This window comes from Blennius ocellaris (assembly GCF_963422515.1).
Source record: "Blennius ocellaris genome assembly, chromosome: 11".
In the NCBI taxonomy this organism is placed as follows: domain Eukaryota; kingdom Metazoa; phylum Chordata; class Actinopteri; order Blenniiformes; family Blenniidae; genus Blennius; species Blennius ocellaris.
This window is the reverse complement of record NC_137660.1, coordinates 12,347,836-12,370,440: the sequence shown is the minus strand read 5'-3', so window position 1 is coordinate 12,370,440 and position 22,605 is coordinate 12,347,836. Positions and strand designations below refer to the sequence as shown.

General features: G+C 41.9%; 1 protein-coding gene across 2 annotated transcripts in view; it reads right to left on the bottom strand.

Annotated features, from left to right (window-relative positions):
* Window positions 1–22,605, bottom strand: part of mon2 (MON2 homolog, regulator of endosome-to-Golgi trafficking) — a 38,194-nt gene that overhangs the window by 12,614 nt on the left and 2,975 nt on the right. For both annotated transcript variants that reach the window (XM_080504315.1, XM_080504316.1), the window contains exons 2-21: window positions 18,563–18,626; window positions 16,146–16,273; window positions 11,921–12,052; window positions 11,327–11,456; window positions 11,012–11,109; window positions 10,585–10,710; window positions 10,263–10,457; window positions 9,716–9,840; window positions 9,064–9,203; window positions 8,783–8,936; window positions 8,308–8,498; window positions 7,962–8,043; window positions 7,342–7,523; window positions 6,188–6,300; window positions 4,254–4,358; window positions 3,895–3,975; window positions 3,730–3,803; window positions 3,327–3,417; window positions 3,094–3,195; window positions 1,267–1,377 (exon numbers count right to left, since the gene is read on the bottom strand). In XM_080504315.1, coding sequence (XP_080360441.1) covers window positions 1,267–1,377; window positions 3,094–3,195; window positions 3,327–3,417; window positions 3,730–3,803; window positions 3,895–3,975; window positions 4,254–4,358; window positions 6,188–6,300; window positions 7,342–7,523; window positions 7,962–8,043; window positions 8,308–8,498; window positions 8,783–8,936; window positions 9,064–9,203; window positions 9,716–9,840; window positions 10,263–10,457; window positions 10,585–10,710; window positions 11,012–11,109; window positions 11,327–11,456; window positions 11,921–12,052; window positions 16,146–16,273; window positions 18,563–18,626 — 2,424 coding nt within the window. The remainder of the gene's footprint in view (window positions 1–1,266; window positions 1,378–3,093; window positions 3,196–3,326; window positions 3,418–3,729; window positions 3,804–3,894; window positions 3,976–4,253; window positions 4,359–6,187; window positions 6,301–7,341; window positions 7,524–7,961; window positions 8,044–8,307; window positions 8,499–8,782; window positions 8,937–9,063; window positions 9,204–9,715; window positions 9,841–10,262; window positions 10,458–10,584; window positions 10,711–11,011; window positions 11,110–11,326; window positions 11,457–11,920; window positions 12,053–16,145; window positions 16,274–18,562; window positions 18,627–22,605) is intronic.

Here is a 22,605-nt window from a genome sequence, read left to right as displayed (position 1 = left end):
TTTCTCTCGAGTCATTTACGATGGTGGTTTTTCACTTTGATCACATGGTGCAGCCGACGTCACCCAGGTGTCTGATTCGGTCCTTGAAGTCATGACTGAGGACAGTCTATACAAGCTGAGCATCATGGGAATTATGAGTGCATCAGACAATGCAACGATGACCCCCCCCACTTACTGACACAGACTTGTTCCTCATCACTGCACCCTGTCTGGATCTGTAAGGTTACATAATCGCCTCATCCCATTGTGTGAAGGCTATTATTAAGAACAATGGTGAGTGGTTATGTCCAGGTCTCAGCAAATGTTTCTTTTGAACATAATTAGGTGAGCCCAAAGATATGAAATAAAAATTATTTCTACCTTAAGTGCATTAGGTAATACCAAATTCAACTTGTTTCCACTGAAATGTAACTCATAGCTTTAGAATTGCTTCATCCGTCTGTCCCATTCATCTCTTAAATTGCTTCATCCAACTCGAGGTTGCTGTGATATAATAAAAACTCCTTCTTGGCAATTCAGGAAGCAGCGGATGACTGTCCACTTCTCAACCTCCAGACCAGGGGTCTGCAACCTGCAGCTCTGAGCCTCATGTGACTCTTCTCCTCCTCTGTAGCGGCTTTGACTCATTTTATTTGCATTCCACACTGATTTTCAGAAATGGTCTAATCTCCAGGCTGAAAATGGCTAAATAGGTTGAAATGGATAAAACAGTGAGAATAGCTATAGATAGACAAAAAAAGAAGGTAAAACAACAACAAAAAAAGAAAATTACACAAGTAAAATGGCCAAAGTAAGTTGGTTAAAATTGCTAGTGTAGATTTTTTTTTTTCAAGAAAAAGCAAAAAGGAAAAACAGGAACAAAGGAAAAGAGGGGGGAAATGGTATAGTTAATAACTGTATAGCTATAAACTGTTAAATAGCTAAAGCGGATATAAAAGCTAAAATAAAAATAGCTGAAGCGGGAAATCCCATGACCAAAAATCTTTAAAAATGGCCACAAAAGATAAAAATTCTCTGAATACGATTAAAACTATGACACTTCCTGAATTTAAATTCAGATTTTTGTTTGCATCGCAATTTGTGATGTTTTCCTTTCAGATACACAACATGTTTTGTGGCTTGAGACAAATTTAATTTGGTGGAAAATCATGAAAATGGCACTTTTGGTTATTAATGTTGCAGATCTCTGCTCTAGACCATCACTGCTCAATAACTTAAATAATATTGACACATAGTCTTTTTTTTTGTGTGTGTACTTTTACCTACCTGGTTTTGAGCCAGCGGAGGGTCATGCTTATAAGCAAGCCCGGCTTTGATCAGCGCCGTCAGCGCCTCAGCCCCCCACTCCCTCATCCTGGAGTTCGGGTGCTGGCAGACCTGCAGGACACAACGCACATGTACACAAATGCAGACACACGCGCATGGTGACGAAGCAAAAGGGTTCCCTGAACAAAGCCTTCCAGGAGTGGTCATTGTGCGCGTGAAACAAGTGGGCGAGATTAACTTAAGAGTGTGCAAACGAGAGACTGGGATGCCCCGTGAGAGACAATAATCACAAATGTATGGATACACATAGAGAAGCCAGGCCAGGGAGAAAAAACATAATATTTTAGCCCACTTGTGATCTAAATCAGTCATCTTCGTTCATTTCTGTCTCATTTACACTTTAATGAGACCGTTGTAAAAGCTGTTGCTACAAACTGAACTGGAGCCTGTGGCTGTGCTGCCTCTGAACCCAGATGATCAACGTGTATATTTTAACATTTAATTAAAGCAATACAACTCATGATAACAATGATTACAATGCAAATGATACAGGCGAAGGCATCGCCACATTTTCTTGAAAACATGAAAGCGCTGATTTTGAACAAGCTCACAAAGACATTCAGCTGTTTACCAAAAGCAGACGTTCACACCTGCAGCATTAGATTCTGCTTCTGTGATAAATCACGGTTTCACATTGAACGAGGGCGCACAATAACTGGGGGATCAAACACTGATAGCAGAGCAAATATACTGTGGACACATTCTGACACAGCATCCCCTCAACTCCGACATGTTGATGTCAGACTGAGAAGGAGACAGAACAGATCAGAGTAAATAGATGAGAGATGAGGGAGGAGGGAATATGAGCTTACCTTCTGCAAAACAAACAGGAGAGCAAAACAGAGAGGGAGATAAATAAAGAGAATGTGAAGGAAACCTTTAAACACACCTTTGCAAATACAAAAACAAAAAAAGAATCTCCCTGGAAAGATGTGAAGACATAAGTGTTTACAACTACAAAATCTGTTGTGGTGCATTCCAAAATCCATCAATAAAGCCTAAAGCATCTTCTGAATCTGGATTCTGTTGTCTTAAACATTTGATTCGACTACACCATCTATAGTATAATGAGCTCTTACACATGTAGTGGCTCATGTAGCGTTACGTTAGTGTCGAGAACAAATTATGCAGCATTGAAGGGAAATTTTAACGCTAGAAAAAACTGCTTCGACACCAGCAGTGCTGCAGTGAGATTGGAATCTCCATGTTGTATGTGTACTGAAAGACAGCCTTCCTCACTGCATGCATATTTGCCTAAAATGGATGATTATTTTCAGTTTCTCCCTGTACAGTCGCTGTGTGCTTTCAGAGTCTGCCGAGCTGAGCTGGAGGGCAGAAAACATAAAACCCAACTCTCATCCTCCACCTGCTTCTGCTTTATGCTTTTGTGTGGACTTCATGCCGGAGAGTTTAAATGACTCGACTAAACCACTCGTTCAAGTCACTTGTATTGTAAAGTAACCCAGTAAGCTCATCTTGAAAATTGAATTATTATTAATTTTTGGAGGAAAAAGGAAACAATTCTTCAGTTCACCAATTATCCAAAAAGTAATTTTTACAAGCAAATTAATTGGATTGATCATGGGTGCATTCATTATTTTGCCACAATACAACTGCTCACAGAGTCGCCAGAAAAAATACTTACACGCATGCCAAATGGTTAGAAATGACATCGCTGTAATTTTATTATAAAATACCTTTAATCTGTTATTGTGTTTAAATCAGGTCCAAGCACAACAAGTGGATTTAGACGTTAATAAAAATTACCTCCAGTAAATGACCAGTGAGGGGTCTCCACAAGATCTCGATACGATCCATGTTGACCAGGCCAGTCTCCAGCAACTTAGCAACCGCAAACAGAGATGGTTCCTAAACAAAGACCACGACACACAAACTGAAGATGAGTGACTGACATGTTGTTTCCCCATGCAAGTTCTACATTTTCTAACATCCTAATTGAGTCACACATCTTTAAAATGACTGATAGAGACCACATTTACCTTGTTGTTTCCATAAGCCATTTCCATTGCCTCCAATGAGAGAGAACAGAGGGCATTGATCAGGTGATGCAAGGAAACATCATCCAAGTATCTGAATAACACACAAATACAAATATACAGATTGGTGATTTAATAGTTGGAAATCCTCATGCTTAGCATCTTAAATGTGTCATTTATAGAACACTTTCCATACACTGTGATGTTTGCACAAAGTGCTTTACATGTTTGAAATAAAACACATTAAAAGCAAAACTACAAAGTCACTGAAACACTTCCAAGAATGGCCGGGCAGCAACGAACATGTGTAACCATCTATGGACACACTTTACTTTTCGTGCCAATTCCCTCAAGAGTGTGTTTTATTTTTTTTTTTAATGATCATAAAGGAAGCATCGATCCTTACTGAGAACTCTCAAAGAGTCTGGACAGGATGTTGGAGATGACGGGCAGGTCTGTCATCACTGCTGTGGTCAGCACCTGTTCAGGTACAAAATGCAAACGGAGCAAGTCAAAGTGGAGAAGCACAAAAAAGAAAAAGGTTATATAAGGGAACAAAACAAAAACCGACCGTGCTGGGTCCCTCCACTGCCCGGCCAGGCTTGAGGGCGCCGCCCACACTCGGCTTGAGCCCCAGGATCCACACCAAGTGCTGGAAGAGAAGAAGACGGAATTTAGGGAGGGGAAAAAATGGAAAAGGAAAATCTGAACACAAACTAGATGACAAACTCTTGGAACTTATAGTGATGAGATATTTTTTGGTACAATATTAGCCTTAATTTGAAAAAAAGAAAAGAAAAAAAGGACTTGTTTGAATGCTTCAAATTTCCCACTGAATGAATCTGAAATATGCATGTTGCAGGTACACTGTTCCATTTATTGCGGACGTGTAGCTTTAAGTGAATGTGTGCTACTCGGTGGCTGTAGTACCTGGAGTGTAGCCAAGACCAGCTGCCAGGAGGTGCCCAGCACGGCCCCGTGGCAGTGGGCCAGGTTCAACAGGGTGCGCATACACTGGATGTTCTTGGCAGTCAGCTGAAACAGGAACACACACTCATATTACAGTAGATTCAAAAGCATCAACCATTTAGCTCAACACATCTTCCGGAACAAATCAAAATGAGTAAAAGAGAAAGCACACACTTCAAATCGGTGTGAACACGACCATTACAATGGGGAAAAGGCTGATTACTCGAGAATCATTCCAGGTCTGGGTCAAGGTCACAGTTTGTGTGCGTGTTGTGAAAAGCTTTTGCCCTCAAAGGACATACTTATATTAATAATCATTATTCGTTACCAAATACTTCCTTGAGGGGGAAAGTGTCTTTTTGATGTGCGGGTTATGAGTGGCGTCGTGTGTAATATTCATAATAGACATTTTATTTAATAACTTGCTTTACAGTTTTTGTTTTTTATTTAACACAATAATATATATGAATAACAACAGTTGAGCAATTTATTAGTGAATTGCCCTTTTAGGCAGCAGAAACATTCTGTAGGCCAGGGATATGGAATTTCCCCAACATAGTTTTTCAGATTAATGTTTGTCAAGTGAAAGCAAATAAGGATTCTAAAACCACATATGACTGTTATAAACACAGTTTTTCAAGTGAATGGATAGTGTTGTTACAATCAAAATTCAATACAGAATCCATATGTAGTTCATTGTGCATTTAAATTGTGAAGGCAATAAAAAAACACCATGCACAAAAGCAGCAGCAGCAGCACTCCTTTCACACAGTCGCTGTTAAAATAATTACCAGAAATCTCAACTTATAAAGAGAAGGATCAAAGAAGAGAAAATATAATTGCAAGTGCCACAGCATTAATGATTTCTAAAAATTTTCATTGCAAAACAGCAGGCCAAAATCCTGACGTTCATCCATATTCTAGAAACGTTCCAATCCTGGTAATGTGTACAGAAAAAGTGGGACTATCAAATATTTGGTGGTCTTATGTTCCCCCACTAAATGCTGTCCGTGGTTGAAAGGCGGCACGATGCCTTCTTGTGTTTCATGATTTGCATCAGAGCCAATGAGCATCAGGCATTTTAAAAACGAGACCAAAAAGAAAAAACCCCAGTATAATGAGCAATAATATTGTGTGTTAATGCAATATTATTACGTGTTAACCGGCCCAGCCATGAATAGAACAGTTAGACCAAACATATAACCGTTACGACCATTCCAGAATGTGAGAGGGAACCGCGCCTTGCAGTCTTTCCCCCGAAGCTGTGGAATGACTTTCCTCAGTCCGTCACAGGACTTTTTCCATGTCCGTATTATAAAGCCGTCCTTAAAACCCAGCTTTTCTCTTCGGCCTTCGACAACATGCGAGCTGCTGACTTTTTATTCTACACTGTTTTAGTTATCTTTCAATGCCTTATATATTCCCATGCTCTTATCCTTTTTCATTTGTTTGAACCAAGTTGGTTTTATTTGTATTGCCTGTGTCTTTTATCTACTTGATGTAACCGTGGAAACTATACTTTTACATCTTACTCATTCTTTTTGTTCAGCACTTTAGTCAACTGTGGTGTTTTTAAAGTGGTTTAGAAATATAGTCACTTGCTTTTCTTGCAAATAGCATTTAAGGGTTGTGCTTTTTATTGTATATGGCTCTCAACGTGGTAACAATAGAATTAATAATCGTCACTCAAGCTTCCTTTTAGAGGCTGTTTATCGTCAGCTCTTTGGATTTCTTTTCGCAGCCATCGCCTCATATCAGGAGAACGCTTGTTCCCAGTCTTCCACCTCTGTCATGAAAATGTTTGCATGATTATGTTTATGAAACAATGATCCATAAATGACAATATTGAATGTCAACTGAAATCATTGCCCGGGCTAAAGCGTGTGTGTCCTCACCACCACAGTGCCCTGGGGCTGAGCGGTGAGCGGCTGTCCCACGGCAACCACCTGCTGGTGCGATTCACTGGAGGGGCTGATGATCTGCACGCTTTGGCCCTGGATGGAGTAGGCTGTGGAGAACACACATATGTGAGCACATGCCCAGGCTTGCACGTATTCATTCATTCATTGAGGGGGTGGGGGGTTGGGGTGGGGGGGTTTCCAGGATTTCAATGAAAGTTTGTAATAAACACAAGCGGGTTTGTGAACAAGCAAGAAAATCTTTCCTAATTAACTCTCCGGCAAACATCTATTCTGAATTGAGGCTCAATTTGCTACATTTATCTCTACAAGCCGATATGCAAATAGTGAATGTCTGAGCGTCTCGTTTGAGGCTAGCTGTGTGTGTGTGTGTGTGTGTTTTTCTACCTTCCCCAGACACATTCTCCTTGGTGTTCCTAATTAGGAGCCACCGTAAAAAATATCATAGATTAATGCAGAAGGAGTAGTGCAACAGGGACAGGCAGCAGGTTACACGTCAGGAACATCGAGCCGTATGGGAGATTAGCAATGCTCATGAATATAACATAAACACGCATGACCAGAGGCTATCTTCAGGAGTGCAGAGGGCGACTTTCAAATCTGAATTATCATCCAGGTATCATTTATTATCATTGTTGTATTACTGCATGCAAGAATATATGCTTACCTATGATTTCATATAGTTAAAGAGCTTGTCTTAACAGTTTCTTTCTATTGCTCCTGCAGGAAGTGTGTGAAGAAGAATTTTGCTTGGATGAGTCCAATAAGCATCTGGCTTCATTTGTATTATGTAGCATATGATGGGAGAGGGGGGGGGGGGGGGGGGGGGGGGGGGCATGGCATTTCTTAGAGGCTGTGGGGAGGGGATTCAAGGAAACTAGGTTGGGAACCACTGCCGTAGGGGATAAATAAAATCGTTTGATCTGAACTATGTGGTTATATATCTAATGGCCGTTTGCCTGCTTTTACATATTATCTGCTCTATAATCAAACAGTAATGATCAAAATGTAAATACGTACATGATTGAGTGGGTGACACTGAACGGTAGAGATCAACATGAAGTACACGTGAGTATAACATGGATGAAACCTGAAGTGGAATTTGTCTTCTCTCAGCTGCACAGCCGTACCTTTACCGGAGAGGTTTGCAGCGTTGCTGCTGAGAACTGTAAGGGCGTAGTGTGGCGGCAGGGAGGCCTTGCAGATTGCTGTGATGAAGGCGTCACGTGGCGTCACCAGTCCCAGGCGACCGCACAGCGAAGCCATGGTCAGCTCCGCTTTCAGGATATTCTCTGTGGCCGTCTCGTCAGTGCTGTGGACGCAGACGTTGAGGAAATGAAAGAAGAGCAAAGTGCTGTCCGCTAATAAGGTTACATGAGTAGATTATATTGTTGTGTATGTAATTTGCACCAAAACGATTGATATGCTAATATATGGCATTGAGACTTGTAGGAATCATGTCATACATTTGAATTCAACAGAGGAGGGGAAAACAAGATCACAGACGTCACCTGAAGTGTACAATAGTCATGAAAAGCATTTCACCCACACTCCCATAAGAGCTGCAGCGTGCGGTGCAGGTTAACTGTTTACAAGCTAGTTAACAGTGGAGCTGAAGTCAAAATGTTGACGCTTCCAACTTCTCTGCCTATACTGTACAGATTTGAGAGTTCTGTTTCTGTGGTGTGTGATTTTGCACTGTGACACTTTCCTGCAAAATAACCTTTTTTTGTAGTGGAAAGATATTTACCTGGCATCCAGCAGCAGAGACAGAGCAGCCAGCAAGCCGCACCAGCAGGCACTAACCATCTCCTCCCATACCAGGTGAGCACCTGAGACAAAATAAACCATTACTGGATTTATTGGAGAAATATTTCCATTCCATTTGAATGAAAATGTATCAGAAAAAAAGGCCTGGAACCATAATGAACTTGGCAACGAAGCAGTGAAGCACACAGACTGCAAACTGTATGTGAACAGTATGTATAAATCAATGCCTATCCAATAAAGAGGCTGCAGCACTTCTTCTAATTATAAATCAGTTATGCTCGAAACAATAGCCATTGTCACGACAGTTTCCTCTTGACTTTCCTTACCAGCTTGTGGCTTCCACTCCTGGTCAGGGTGCGCCTCCCTGAACTGAGCAGCTGCCGCCTCCTCCAGAGCCAACTCTCTTTCAATCATTGATGTGATGCCCCTCACCAGGTCCAGCAGTGCGCTGAAGGCCACAGACATGGCATAGCCCTCTGGGATGGAGGGGGGCTCAACCTTGTCCAGCATCTCCAAACTGGGGAGAGACAAGGACCAGAGGACAGGTGGTGAAATGTTGCATGTTGCACAGAGCGCTTCTTTTTAGATACAACGTATTCGATGCTGAGCTCCATGTTGCATCCAAAACTATCAGCAAGAAAGCAAATTATACAGCAAAGTGGGTGATTTAGACAACAGAAAGGCATTGAGCGAATGTGCAGGTTTCAGACACGGCATGCTCCATTGTACTCTCTCTCTCTCTCTCCCTCTCCCTCCATATTAGATAAAGGCTGAACTTCCATTAGCCTGTAAGGTACTTACTAGGTTGCTTTGGCGCTGCCCTGAACACTGACAGTCATAAGGGGGATCCAGGTACCACGGTATTCAAATGCAGCCTGTGTGGTCAGGGTCCCGCTGACTCCTCCTGCACCGGGGCCGCCTTGTGCTGTGCCCTGTGTCCCTGAACCTGACCCACCTGGACAAGCGAGCAGAGAGGAATTAGACTGAAGAAGAATGCGTAGACAGATCAATAAAGCTTTGAACCTTCAACCAACTAAGTGTTTCGTTAGTGGTGAATGTGATCCGTCGTTTAGGTGACTCACCAGCAGGCGCGCTGACGGCAGCCGTGTTACCCGCATTGGGTACGATAAAGAGGGACTGGATAAAGGAGCCCAGAGCGTTGACGATGTCTCTGAACACTTTAGTGGAGTGTTGCTTCATGTCGTAGGACTGACAGAACGAGCTGGAAAAGAAAATCAACATTTAACTTTCTGACCAGATCAAATTTAAGTAAAACTTTTCACTGTCCATGGGCAAACATACATTGAGGAACAAACAAACAAACAAACAAAAAATTTAATTTCATTCAAATGTAATGGAATGTACTGTATTGTACTGTAATGAACCGGGCAGCCTTCGACAAAACAAAGTGTAACATATATATGTATATAATATGACTGTATTGTAGCTTATGGACACACTGTTTAATGAATGGTGAGATGGTTAAGATCAAAATGAGCTGTTTTGTCTGAGTGATGATGGAGTGTGTAACAGACGGCTGAGCCTCTGTGGGGATTTCTACATGTGAGCTGATAAAAATTGACGACTATCATAAGGATCACTTCTGGAGTTTCTCTCTGTTCTGCTGTAAAACATGATTTGATATTTAACTGAAACAGTCAAAATCTAATTTTAAAGACCTGAGACTCCTCCAATAAAGTGTGGACGTTCTCTGTTGAGGTTGACATAGCTTACCGTAATAAATGAGGCTGCACACACAGCCTGTGGACCGATTCCACTGCTACTGCTCTGAGCCACTGCGGCTTCTCACCGTCCAGAAACTTCACCAGCAATGACAGGAAGATCTCACACTCAGTCACCTGCAAAACAAACACTTGCATATCAAGCTGGGGAGGGGGAAAAAAAAACATTTGGCAGGCCAAACAAAGGCAGGCCGTCACTCTAAATCCCTGAATTCCTCCTGGCTTTTCGGAGGCTGCTCTCCGGCTCACAGAATTTGAGCCATTTTCTTGATGGACGCGGGCAAATTTTCATCTCCCCAACTAATAGAAATTTATGACATGAAAACAGCTGCAAAGCCGAACTGCTTGACTGAAGCTAAGCTCATTAAAGCGCCTGGTGCAGAACTAAGACAAAACACTAGCATCCTAATCCAATGCTAATCACAGCAGATCAATTAAAAGCATCAGCTCTGTGCGTGAAAAATTCCCCTGGACATAAATCATCTGTCGGCAAAAGAGGTTTTTGGTCAGTCGACCATCACTGCAGATCAGCTCCTCACCAGTAAGCTGTAGAAGTGTTTGATGAGGACTGAGACCACACGCAGCAGCCTCATGCAGATGGGAAAGTAAGGTTTCTCCACGGGGGCTGGCGAGGCGGCGCTGCTGCTGCCCTGCCTGAACTTGATGTTGGGGGAGAAGAGCTTGATGACGAGGGGACACACTCTTTCTTTGAGGAGAAAACTAAACTCTTGGTGCTGGGTGGGAAAAAAGACAGATGACACTGGGATTAGGTGAAGCGGAGAAACACAACAATACAATACAGTTGAAGGAGATCGGTCCCTACTTTAAAAGGTGTCTATGACATTATTAGAGCATGTGTACCTGAAGAAATACACCAGGGAAATCATTAAGAACGGACTCCAGCAGCTCCAGGCCAAATGTCCGGGTCATCTCAGTCATCCCCACCAGCCAGTAGGGGGCATCAGCGTTCACCAGCTGGCACAAGTCCTGCAGAAAGGGAACAATGAAGAGTTGTGTACTTCACACATTACAGCAGCTGTAACAGTGCATTCACTATACTCAGCGCTGTCAGGAGGAGACGCGTCGTCACAATGAGAGACGAGAAACCATTGGGGAGCTTCTTTGCAAACTTAATTTCAGGGCAAAGCCAATATTTCCTTACTATAGGTTTATTGTTTTACTCCTTGTCATAACACTGTGAACAGTGTTTAAAAATCTAAGGTTTTATCCAAGCCAATGATACTTTGACAACACTGTGTGGAGGGCTACTGCCCCCTGGTGGTCCTACCTGGAACAGCATGTATGCGTCCTTGGCACTGGGTCTCAGGGTGCTTACAGACCGCCGGTTGGTGTTTCCCTGAACAGGAGGCTGCTGCTCCATTATGCCTTAAAGATAAACACACAATATGTTTTAGGAATTTGCACAAGTCAGTGACTGCATAACAGCCTTCATGTTCTAATTCATAATTCTAGAATCTCAGAATTTAACTGGATTTTGAAATGCTGAACTGATGATTTTCTCTGTAATTATTGTGTATTCGAATAAGCGTTTCACATTGTGAGGGGTCATATTACTGCCCACAATTCATTATGGTCCCACTACCTTTAAAACGCTCGTCCTCAGCCACCATCCTCTCAAACACCACAGTGACGACCTGCCTGACGGTGGCGGCTGCTGTGTTGTTGGTGATGTTGTCCTTGGTGAAGTGGAGACGGAAACACAAGACGATGGCCTGCAGGAAGAGTTTAAAAAAAACAAAAAAAAAACACAGGGGGGGAACAGGCGGTTCAATTTCATGACAAAATAATGTTTTGCGCTTTCAGCCATTACCTGCTACAGAAGATAGTCCACAAATACTTTACTCTTCAATATAATCCACTGTGGTATTATTCAACTAAAAATGCCATGAATGAAATCTGCCACTTCATATAAATTGGTTCCAAGTTATTATTGCGTGAGCCCTGGAGAAGGGGCGGCAGACTATTGATATTGACATATTATAAGGCATATTATAATGGCACAGCTCAAGTTGTGTATAATAGATGTTTTTTGTGAGGATGAAAGGCGAGTTCTATGAACCTCCAAATGGGAATGAGATCCCATACACACTGTGAAGGCCTCACCACACAGGAGTGGAAGTAATATGATAGATGGATAAACACTTTGGGCGATATACGAGCGTGTTTTGCATTTTACCTTCGAAAGAACTTCATCGTGTACAACTGTGTTGGTGGTTAACAGGACGAGGACCGTCTGGAGGAGCTTCAGCTCCTCCAAACCATTTTCCATCAGCTGCCACAACATGTTGATGATGTTTCCTGCTGCGGCCTGTTGTACACACACAAAAAACAAAAGTTCAAGTCAAATTACAGATGTTTCTTGAAATAAGTTTGTTGCTCGAATCATTAAGAAAAAAAACGACTTCTGATGCAAGAACTTTTGTTGTACTCCTCATAATCCAGTCAAAACTGCATGTCATAAGACGGCTAGAATAAAGCTGTGGATTCTTTTTTTTTTTTTTTTTAAATAGCGGAGGAATATCTGCTCTGTCTGCCTCTGCAGTGATCACTTTACACGTCGGTTCAGAGGGATTCATTATTTGTTTATGCTGAGCTGCCAAGTTAAATATACAACTAAAGCAACTCGAGCAACCAGGATGGCTACTGGCGAAATCAGTCCGGTAAAAACTAAAGTTTTGAGTTACTTTGTGCAGTTAATGTCCATTTTAATTTTACTAAAGCTTGCTTTTCAGCTGGATTATACAACCTAATGTCTTTTTACATGCTATGTGAATTGATGGTGGAGTGACATTTGAATCTAATACATTCACGCATTTCTGGCAAAACACTTCAAGGTTCAATTGCCTTTTTTTAAATAGCTAAAAACACTGGAACAGAATGAGCAAAACAGTGAATTCGATGATGAATCAATACGTTTGCGAGTCTGGGAAAACACAATGCATACTGGGGAAATGTGTCTTGTCTGTCAGTTTTGATTTAGACAGGCTGCAACTAATACATCAGTTTTTTGTTTTGTTTAATCAGAAATCTCTGAAGGCAAAAAAAAAAAAAAAAAAAAAAACGAAAATAGAAAGTGTGAATATAAATACATCACAGTAAGAGTCTGCATCAACAGAAGTGAGAACTGAACCTGAGGTCGGCGCCCTAAAATGTGCAGATGTGCACAAAAACAAAGCCTCCTGGGAGCAGCTGGTGGAGCCTGCCCGGAGGTCACAGCGTCGGAGGGTTCAATAACACAAACTCTTGCTTCCAGCTCATGTGGATGCTGACGCCAAGTGACACCGCATGTCCTTTGTTCCAAATGGAAACTACTCTGCACACGTCTCCTCTGAGCCACGACTATCCAGGACAGGCTGGAGACACAGGTAAACATTTAACTTCGAAAACAATTTTTTTTTTTTTTTTAAGCTCGCATTTATAATAATAAAAAAAGTCCTGCAAGCAATCTATTTACACATTTTGACAATTTGTCATCTGGGGTTTACGTTATTATACACTTTGTTCCTCAGTGTCACAAAATCAGTCAAGAGCAACAACTTGCTTCCTCATGCGTTTCACTTTGAAGAGAACAAGTGTTTCTTGAAGCCGAGGTTGACGCCTCAACACGGTGACAGTCTTTGTTGCCGGGGTGTTTAGCTCCACCCGACGCCTTCATAGCAACGCAACTCGGCGCGTCTTCTGTCCCGTTACAGTATTTCCTGTCAAGACATTTCAACGGGGTCTTCTCTTTCCCCGAGGAAAGAAAATGACACTAGTATCACCGTTTCCTCTCCACGAGTCACAACATCTGTCACGGTTCCCTCTGGTGGCACCTTCAGAATCACAAAGCAGTTTTGTCTTTTGTGGCTCGCAGCTTTTAAACTCAGGTTTTGAGATCCAGTGCTACTTGGAAGAAGAAAGACACAATATTCAATGGATTCAAAAATATGCATTCCCTTTAATGCTGTAACTTTATGCTGCAATGTGAATTCATTCTCCATCATACCCCCCTTATAGTGAATATATCATTTTACATTTCTTTTTTCCTAGACTATAGTGCCAACCTCAAGGCTCCATGTATTAGAGCCACCAAACAACCTCCGTTAACCGGACATGTCCTCTTTTTTTTTTTTATCACAACTAAATTCATAACAATTGACTAGTGCTTTTCACAGAATACTCGGGTACTTTGTTGGGTATGAAGCAATCCCTAAAGAGGCTGCCTTTGTGTGCTGCACTACTTCACTCAGAAAAAACAAAGGGAGCAGATGCTGGAGCAGCATTGCTTCTCATCTGCCCACAAAATGCCAAAGCGCAAGAGCTGTTTTTCACAGAAAGCAAAGAAATAACTCTGCATCGACTGTCCCTGTTGGGACAAATGGAAGGCGGCGTGCGAAGCGGGCTCGTGCGTGTGGGTGTTTCGTGAAGGTGCCGGAGACCTCTGAGGTCACCGACACAGAGAAACAAGGTCACCCCGGAAAACGGGACGCTTCATCCTGTGAAACGCCACAGCGGCTACGGATCTGTGGATTGCAGTAGTTCCTTGTTTATAAAGGGATTTCCAAACTCAAACAGTTCACTAGTGTTTGCACAAGCCCAAAGCCAACATTGTCAAAGTGTTAGATTTTTCTTATAGAAAGATTATTTAGTGAGTTTTCTATCTATATCCAGGAGACACAAATTGAATATGTAAAAATTTTAAGACAGCTTTTCGTGAACTTTGAGTATCGTTTACATATCAGCACATGTATAATCCCATGACTTTAAAAGTTAAAGTCCCTATGATTCCCCCCAAAATGATCAAATATATTGGGCTACATTCAGAAGTCCAGCATTCATTCCAGAAAGTGTGAATCAGCTGTGACTTCACAGCCTTTATTAGCAGTGCCAGTCATAAGGATTATCTCCTTGTCCTTCACTGTGTCACTGACCTAATAGTGGCAGGTAGCACTCTGTATCCGCCGGAATTGATGTATTCAGCCAGCCACCATTGAAACAACAAAGCAAACCAGCAATCATTTCTATAAATAAAACAGCGATTTTATCTCAACAAATGGTGTCTATTTCTGCTTTTGCCGTAATAGTGTCCATCCATCTTCTGCCTTCTATTAACTCCATTCATCCATTTCCTAATACCCCAGCGGGGATGGCCGCAATGCAACGCGTCAACAGACCCCGAGATCCAACAGCTGATCAGAGGACTGAAGGGCAGGGGTTTTTTTTGGGGGGGGGGGGGGGGGTTGGAATTGATAACCAGCTTATTGATTATGTGTAATAGGCGCGATGTGCAATGTATGAGCTAGAAAGTGTTAAAACAGCTCATCAAAAGCACTCAAAGCCTTTCATGACACACTTCTTCTCGGAGAGAATTTATTCCAGGAACGTAGAGCCCGCCGTCTCTCCCACCGAAAGAAGCAGCTTTCAAACCTACCTTAGCCTAATTAAATAAACGACGAACATCAGAATGTGTCGAGAGCAAGGTGTAGCTCAAAAAGCTTTTAATAACTCGTCTTTTATGGTGAATTAGCAAGGTAGATGTGCGGCTCCAAGCGAACAGCTTCGAAACGGCTCTCCTGTCAGGTTTGACTGCAGCTGGATTATTAAAAAAAAAAAAAACAAAGAAGAAGCTTATACTCAACTACAGTTTCATTTCAGAGGGTATTACAGCCACCCGTCTCCTGGGCAGTAGATACATTTCTCCACAATGTTCTTCAGGGTTGTTTAACTCCCACTGCACATACACATGTTCGTATGAATCTTTGAAAATGAGTTATAAAGAGGTGGAAGGGATTTGGTTTCTCTCAAAAGTGGCCACCAGTAACAGAAATATTTAAATGAGCCACTTTGATATTTAAAACGCTAATTGAGCACTGATGCGCTGCGTTGACTCCCTGATTGATCTGAAGGATTGATTCAAAGTGGCAGGTGAACATAAATGTTGTCTTAATGTGCTGATCAAGGAAAAGTTAGATTTATAGAGATGCATTACATCTCACCTGACCCAGACAATAAGAGAAAAAGGATGAAATGGACAGAAATAATTGGCAATGTGTGACTCAAATTGAGCACAGGAGCAGCGTGGAACATTTTCTCCTGGGAAATGGCTCGTGCACAGACGTGGAGTAGCGAGGAAACGGTTCCTTTACAAGCGATCTTTCTAGCGGGTGGGGTGGGTGGACGGGGGAGGACGTGAAGTGCGCAATGCATTCTGGGTAGTAAACAAACAGCTAACCCCCGCAGATCTGAAGACGACGCAGACAAAATAAGACGCAGAAAGAAAAAGTTGGAAAATATCTCACGGTCAGATGTGGAGCAGTGAGGAAGAAGTAAAGAGGAGGTCGTTAAAAAAGGCGCTTATTGATATCTGGTGTCCCGTACTATCTAATGTGACAGGCTCCTAAATCCCAGATGTTGCTCCTCACCTCAGACACCACCTCGTGGGACATGAGCCTCTGGATGGCGGCCAGGCAGAGCTGGGTGATCTTCGGCTCTTTGGTGCCACAGCCCATCAGAAACGGCTGCACCACCTCAGAGCTGTTCTCCTTCAGTGCTGCAGGAAAATCACATGGAAAACTGGTAAGTGTCACAAGAGTGTTTGTTTGTTTTACATTTTTGATACATACAGACTCATGTCACTCGATCTCTTGATTTTTGATGTGAAAATCATAACAATCAAACAGCTGTGGAACAAATAAAGAGATCAAACACGACCGAGAGCCTCCAAACAACATCTACTATATACACACACACACACACCAAATATTAAATTGGGAAATAAAAACCTATTCTATTTAATTTAATTGGTAAAATATGCTTTGTAAAAGGGTCCGTTGGATAATTTAAGATTTAAGTGTGAGCCCATTATCGCTGCAGTGTCTCGTCAGCATGCAGCCAGTCTTTACCGTCCTCTACCGTTTTCGTTTTACCGAATGCCGGCTCTCCCGTGATTTACAGCCGCACAACAGGTCTCACCTTTCAGTCTTTTATTAACGCCTCATTAGGCTGTTGTGACAGGCAACAAATCCAGTGCAGAAACAAAGATTAATGAACTCGTCAGCGATCAGTCGCAGGCACTGGCTTACAGGTACAGGCGGGTCTGATGCAGACAGTCAACAGTGGAGCTCAGAAACAAGTCGACTCTGCAAAACCGGCACTTGTTTATCAGGGGATTGAAATGATTTGGTTTTGAAGCAATTCAGGGTTGAAACAAGGTAGAAGCAGCTGCAGCTGAGGGAATTACCATTAGAACAAAGGTCATAAATATACAAGCCTCAATTATCTGGCAACCAAAATGATGTGATATGCTGCTTGGTGCCATCCGATGTTATCTGTATGGAACTCGCCAAAGGCTGGCCACAAACATAAACATGCGACACTATAGTGACATCATGTAATATATGCGTGATGTTCACAGACATAGCGTCCCATTAATATAAATCCATGCGGTTTGTTTATACATTCATGTGCTTCAGAGGACAGTACATATTTCAACTCTTGCACTGTGGAAACAGTCAATACAGGTGCATTTCAAGCTGAAACCAGAGGCTGCATCAGTGATGGAGCATTTTTCAATGGCAAATAGAAGGTTTCCCATTTTCATATTTCATTGATCAACCGAAATGATGGTTACTTTCGACCGGAGGTCCTCGGGGCCAAGTAACGACCTTATTGCATTCAGGTGCGTTGCAACTCGGAGAAACTTAAACTTTCTCCAGTGTGCAGATGCTCAGAAGTGACATGAGACGAACATTAGAGCTCCAGACGTCCGAAGTCATAATAATAATAATAATTCAGAAATTGCATTCAAAATCTACTAAAAATCAGATGTTTGAGCCTGTACACTACTCAAGGCTTTATCAGTACAACTCTCTGATCACAAACAAAATTCTTTAGCCTGTCATATTTGTTGAGTGAGTTTTTGAGAGCCGCCAAAGCAGGATCACTAAAGAATTACCCGACAGTTTAGGTGATCTCAGAAGGAACCCAAGCTTTCACTCACTGCAGATTTATTTTTTTTGACAATTCTACTGCAATAAAATCAAAATAAATCCAGATACCCAAGACATAAGTGGATTAAATGGAAAATGGAATAATAGATTAACACAATTAATGGTTTTCCAGCAATATGACACTGGAGGTTGTGCTGTTGTGTTGAAGACAAGCACCGAGCTGCTGGCTCAGGGCCAAAGACCATTTCAGCTGTGATAATGTTCGGTTACACTAACTTTATGTAGTGGTAGCAATAAAGAAAAGTCGTTTGTCTTCTCTGTGCTGACATAAATGGTGCCGTCACTAAACAATAAAGTGATATACGACAACAGATCATTTCTTTGTTACTGTATTTCTACATCACCATCAGTTTTACTGAAACTGCTTTGAGACCAACTAAAATGTCCTTGTGCTTTCTGGTCCAATCAGATATCACATTCTTCTGTCAGAGATAACTAATTGTGATATGTAATTAAACACAACGTTTTACATTTCCCATGATATGTGCTTTGGTTTATATTAGTAACGCGTTTCAAAGCGCTCCTCTGCTTTCAGGATTCCCATTGTCCCAATATTGACTGTTTAATCACTCGTTTAACAGTTGATTTGTTTCACATTTCGTTTTGTTTTTTCCACTTTGTGTAGAAGCGCGAAGATTAAAAGAACAGAACAAAGGACAAATGTATTTTGATAATCCTGTGACTCAAAAGAGTCACAAGCCAGCAAAGTGTGAGGCCACCACAGGTCAAAACGCAAAGAGAGAAAGAGGTCAAAACAGTGTGGAGAAGAAAATGACAAAGCTGCACACGTGAGTCGCAATTTAATAAAAACTTTTTTTTTTTCCACCCACCTGCCAGTATGTCTGTGTTCCGGGCCGCAATGGTTTTAATCTTCACGATGCCCGACTCTGCCGCCTGGAGGGAAAAAAAGAGAGGAAGAGGAGACATCTAGGTTACCATCCGTGGTGACATGTGTCAAGAGGTGCTGATGGTGCAGCGTCACTCCGCTGCTGGTGGTAGACACAACTCCATGTAATGATGGCCGCAGGGGAGGAACAGGACGGCCGCGACTGCAGAGAAACTGAAGCGGTGCCGGGAAAATGTGCTCGCGACGGGCTTCAGTTTGAGAAGGATGTGCTAGAAGAAAGAGATTTCCCCTGTGAGGTGTCTGGCAGGAGTTGCTAGGAAATAATACAAAAAAAAAAAGGGGGGGGGGGGGGTTGAAGGAGAGAGGAAGGGCAGGAGTTGCTGGTGTACAAAACTTCTCATCTTTCCACAAGCTTAAGTCATGACAAGTCTGTCAAGACGTCCTCTGTCTCTCCAACCTCGGCTCCACCTGTTCGCACCACTTATTTCCCTCTCACCAAGCCATCTTCTTTTGTAGAAACAAAGAACGTGTCCACAAAGTGCAATTTTGATCGCGGAAATCTGCGTCAAACTGTCGTTTTTGAGGAAAATCCCGATGTGCAGCCTATCAACAACAACACATTAAGCTGGGAACATCTTCCACTGAGGAAAGGCCGATCGGCCTCCATTACCGTGATGGATTTTTAATAAAGTGACTATATAGTCTTAACACATCGAGGACATGCATGTGCTTTACGACTGGATTCCCAACACCTCTCTCAACAACATTATCCCATAACATCTGCAGCCAGAAACTCTACGTAAACCCTAATTGACAAAATCAGACAATCTATCCGACCGATTCTCATTTTCCTACTATAAATGCTACGAGAATATAAAATACTACAAGATGCTGCAATTGCCGTTTCTACCTAAATGGTTGAGAAATCCGACGTGATTACGTCACGTGTCGTTTCAACAGCCGCAAGGTCGATAAATCGAGGACCTGCCAGTCTGTCAGTTACTAAGCAACCGCAGGTTAGTGGGCCAGGCTTTTCAGGCAAACTGTGAGCGGCTTGTTACTGTTCAGCTTGTTAAAAAGTTAATCTCTAAAAAAAATGCCAGCGCCGCCCCCATCATTCTCTTTTGTTCCCCATATTTAACCACAGGTCTTTACAGGGCACCGAGAGGAGCACAGAGCACAGAGAAGCTTGTTTTTTTTTTTTTTAGAAGAAGAAGAAGAATAACTACACCACCCCCCCTGCTGTGAGTTTTCCAGCTGCAGACTGAGTAATACGCCAGAGCGCCACGCTAAAATTGAAGAGGCAAGCGTCCAATGCTGCAAAGTCTGAGATGGTGGGAAGGATTTTAGACAGAAACCACACAACAGCACTGGGTGATGTTTTCTCTGGCTCTGTCATTTACACTTATATTTATGCTGTAAACGGTGTGCGTTTTTTGAACTGCATGAATTAGGCAGTGAGCTAAATTAATATTAAAACACTCAATCATTTGCACTTTTGACCATCAATAAAGAATAAGAATACTGCAATGATTAGCTGTCCTTTTTAAAGTGTGTGAATTTACAAGGATGTGCTGACATGTCGGCAACCAAAAAATAGTCGACTTTATATATCAACATATGTATTACAATAGACATTTTTTTTAGACATTTTGTATTTTGAAAAAAAAAAACAGAAACAGGACAATTCATAAGTCGGCCAGTTTCACATTAGCCTGTAGCTTTGAAGCGGTTTTTGGGTTTCCTTTGGCTTTGTTGTAAATACCAACTAACTATTATTGTATAACCGACCATATTGCTTGTCACCTGAAATCAAACTCACAAGACAATCTGCACCCCCCCCCCCCCCCCCCCAACACCAACATGTTTTCTCAACTTGCATGGTTACGATGTAGTCCACACGTTTTGTTATAGCTTCGACTGAACTTTTGTACGTTCTGCAACAGAAACCATGTTTATAGGACGACTGAAGTGAAACAGCATTCAATATATTCATGGGGACTGTTGCCTCTACTGGGTTAGTGAATGGCAACAGTGCAGTTCGGGCTCTAATGCAATGAAAGCCCCTGTAATTCAGTAAGTCGGGTAATTATGAAAGAAAAATAGCCAACTATAATCCTGAATCATTTCTGATGTCTGCGTAACTGTTTGTGTCACTGCTTTAGAATCTGAACCAGAAAACCCATCAAGGCCTTCAATTAGGGATAGAACGTTCCTCCTCTGGCAGGACATTGTCCTGCACCATCAAATCCATGTGAAACTATTTAATTACGAAGGAAATTGTATAAAAACGACGGCGATTACAAATAGTTTTAGCCTGGTTGACGTTTTGTTGCGGTGGATAGTTGAAACCTCCGTTACTGCATGTAAACAGTTTTCCCACCAACGTCCTTATAGAAAATGCTTTTCAGCTTCCTTGTTTAAAGTTCGTCTCTGAGGTTTATTGTCTATAGAACAAAATTAATTGCAATTCATACTGAAATATATGATTAGTCTGCATTCAATGTGTCAAGTTTCTTATGGAGTATTTTATTGATACAATTAATTTTTACTTTCACAAAACACATGGATACTACCTCAAGTCTTTTTCGGTAATTGACTAAAATGGGTCATATTATGTCATAATTTTATCAGGATTTGGTATTGAAGCTCTAGCAATACATATATAATTGTAGATTTTAATATCACCTAATGCAAATTGCCATACGCATTAGAGAAACCAGTACTTGGTTTTACCACCAGCCTGCAAAGTGAGCGTCAAATCTTCTCAGCACACGTTTGAAAAGAGTCCGTTCAAAAACGTCTTTAAGAACAAGATCACACACACAGATCATATCTGGATGAAGTCTGGTTTAAACGCTTTTGTCTTCTCACAAAGGCCCAGACAGACGTGATAACGTTGAGATCAGGGCCCGGTGGCCTACTTCCAGGCCGACTTGATCATTAGGCTGAGCGTCGTTCTTATTGAATTAAAGCAGTCTCAAAGTGCCTTACAGCATCAGACCCACATACACGTGACCAACCATGAAAGGTTGATTGTGAGTAACAGGGAAGTATATTCTTTCCCCCCCCCCAAGGACATAATGGCGCAACGGAAACCTTCAACCTGCTCGAGAACTTGAGCTGCAACCATCTCATAAACGAGACAGTTAATATCTGATGGAAGGTGAGAGTAAATAACTAAATGATGTATGAACAACGTTCAAGGGCCAAAGGGGGGGGAGACAACAAATCAGGAACCCTCAAATACTTTCATTTCTACTTCTGAGCAGTGTTGGTGTGAGGCTCCTCAAAGCAGAACTGACCACGTCTGCACAACTGCTTATGTCTCAGAAAAAAAAAAAAAGTCTCAAAACTCAGCAGTTTTCTGGACCCGACTTAACTTGTTGTGCAAAAGGGCACATTTTGACAGCTTTTCAATTTAATGTTCACCAACGTTCACCAAACCCAATCGCATTTCGTCTTTATGCAAATGACATAAACCTTCCAGTCATGTGGAACTTTCATTGAGAGGTCCACGAAATGTGTGTTGTCTTGCCCCTCTTAGGTTAAATTGTGAAGGACATTGACATATAAGGGACTTCTAGTCAATAATGTATTGAATAACACTATTTCTATATCTGTAATTCAACTTAGTTATGCTTGCCATACAATAGATTTCTTAAAACATTACTATTATTATTATTAAAACCCATTTTACAATCCTTTATTTACAGAGTAACAGAGCTTGCCTGTCACGGCTTTGGCATTAATTCAGCAGGTTTTCCCTCCCAGTCAGATCAAACTGTGAGCTACAAGCAACAAACAAGCACCTGACTCATCTGCAGAGAGAGGGCTCGGTGCTTCGTTCCTTTTTTATTCTAAACATGGCAATGGCAAAGCTTCAATGGACCCAGTTCCTCAATGAAGAGGTGTTCTGTGATGCTATGATACAAAAAAAAAAAAAAAAAAATCAATGAGGCTCCTCTTGGCCCCTCTTAACCATGAGAAAAAAAACTGGCTCTGGTGCAATGTCACTGTGGGAGA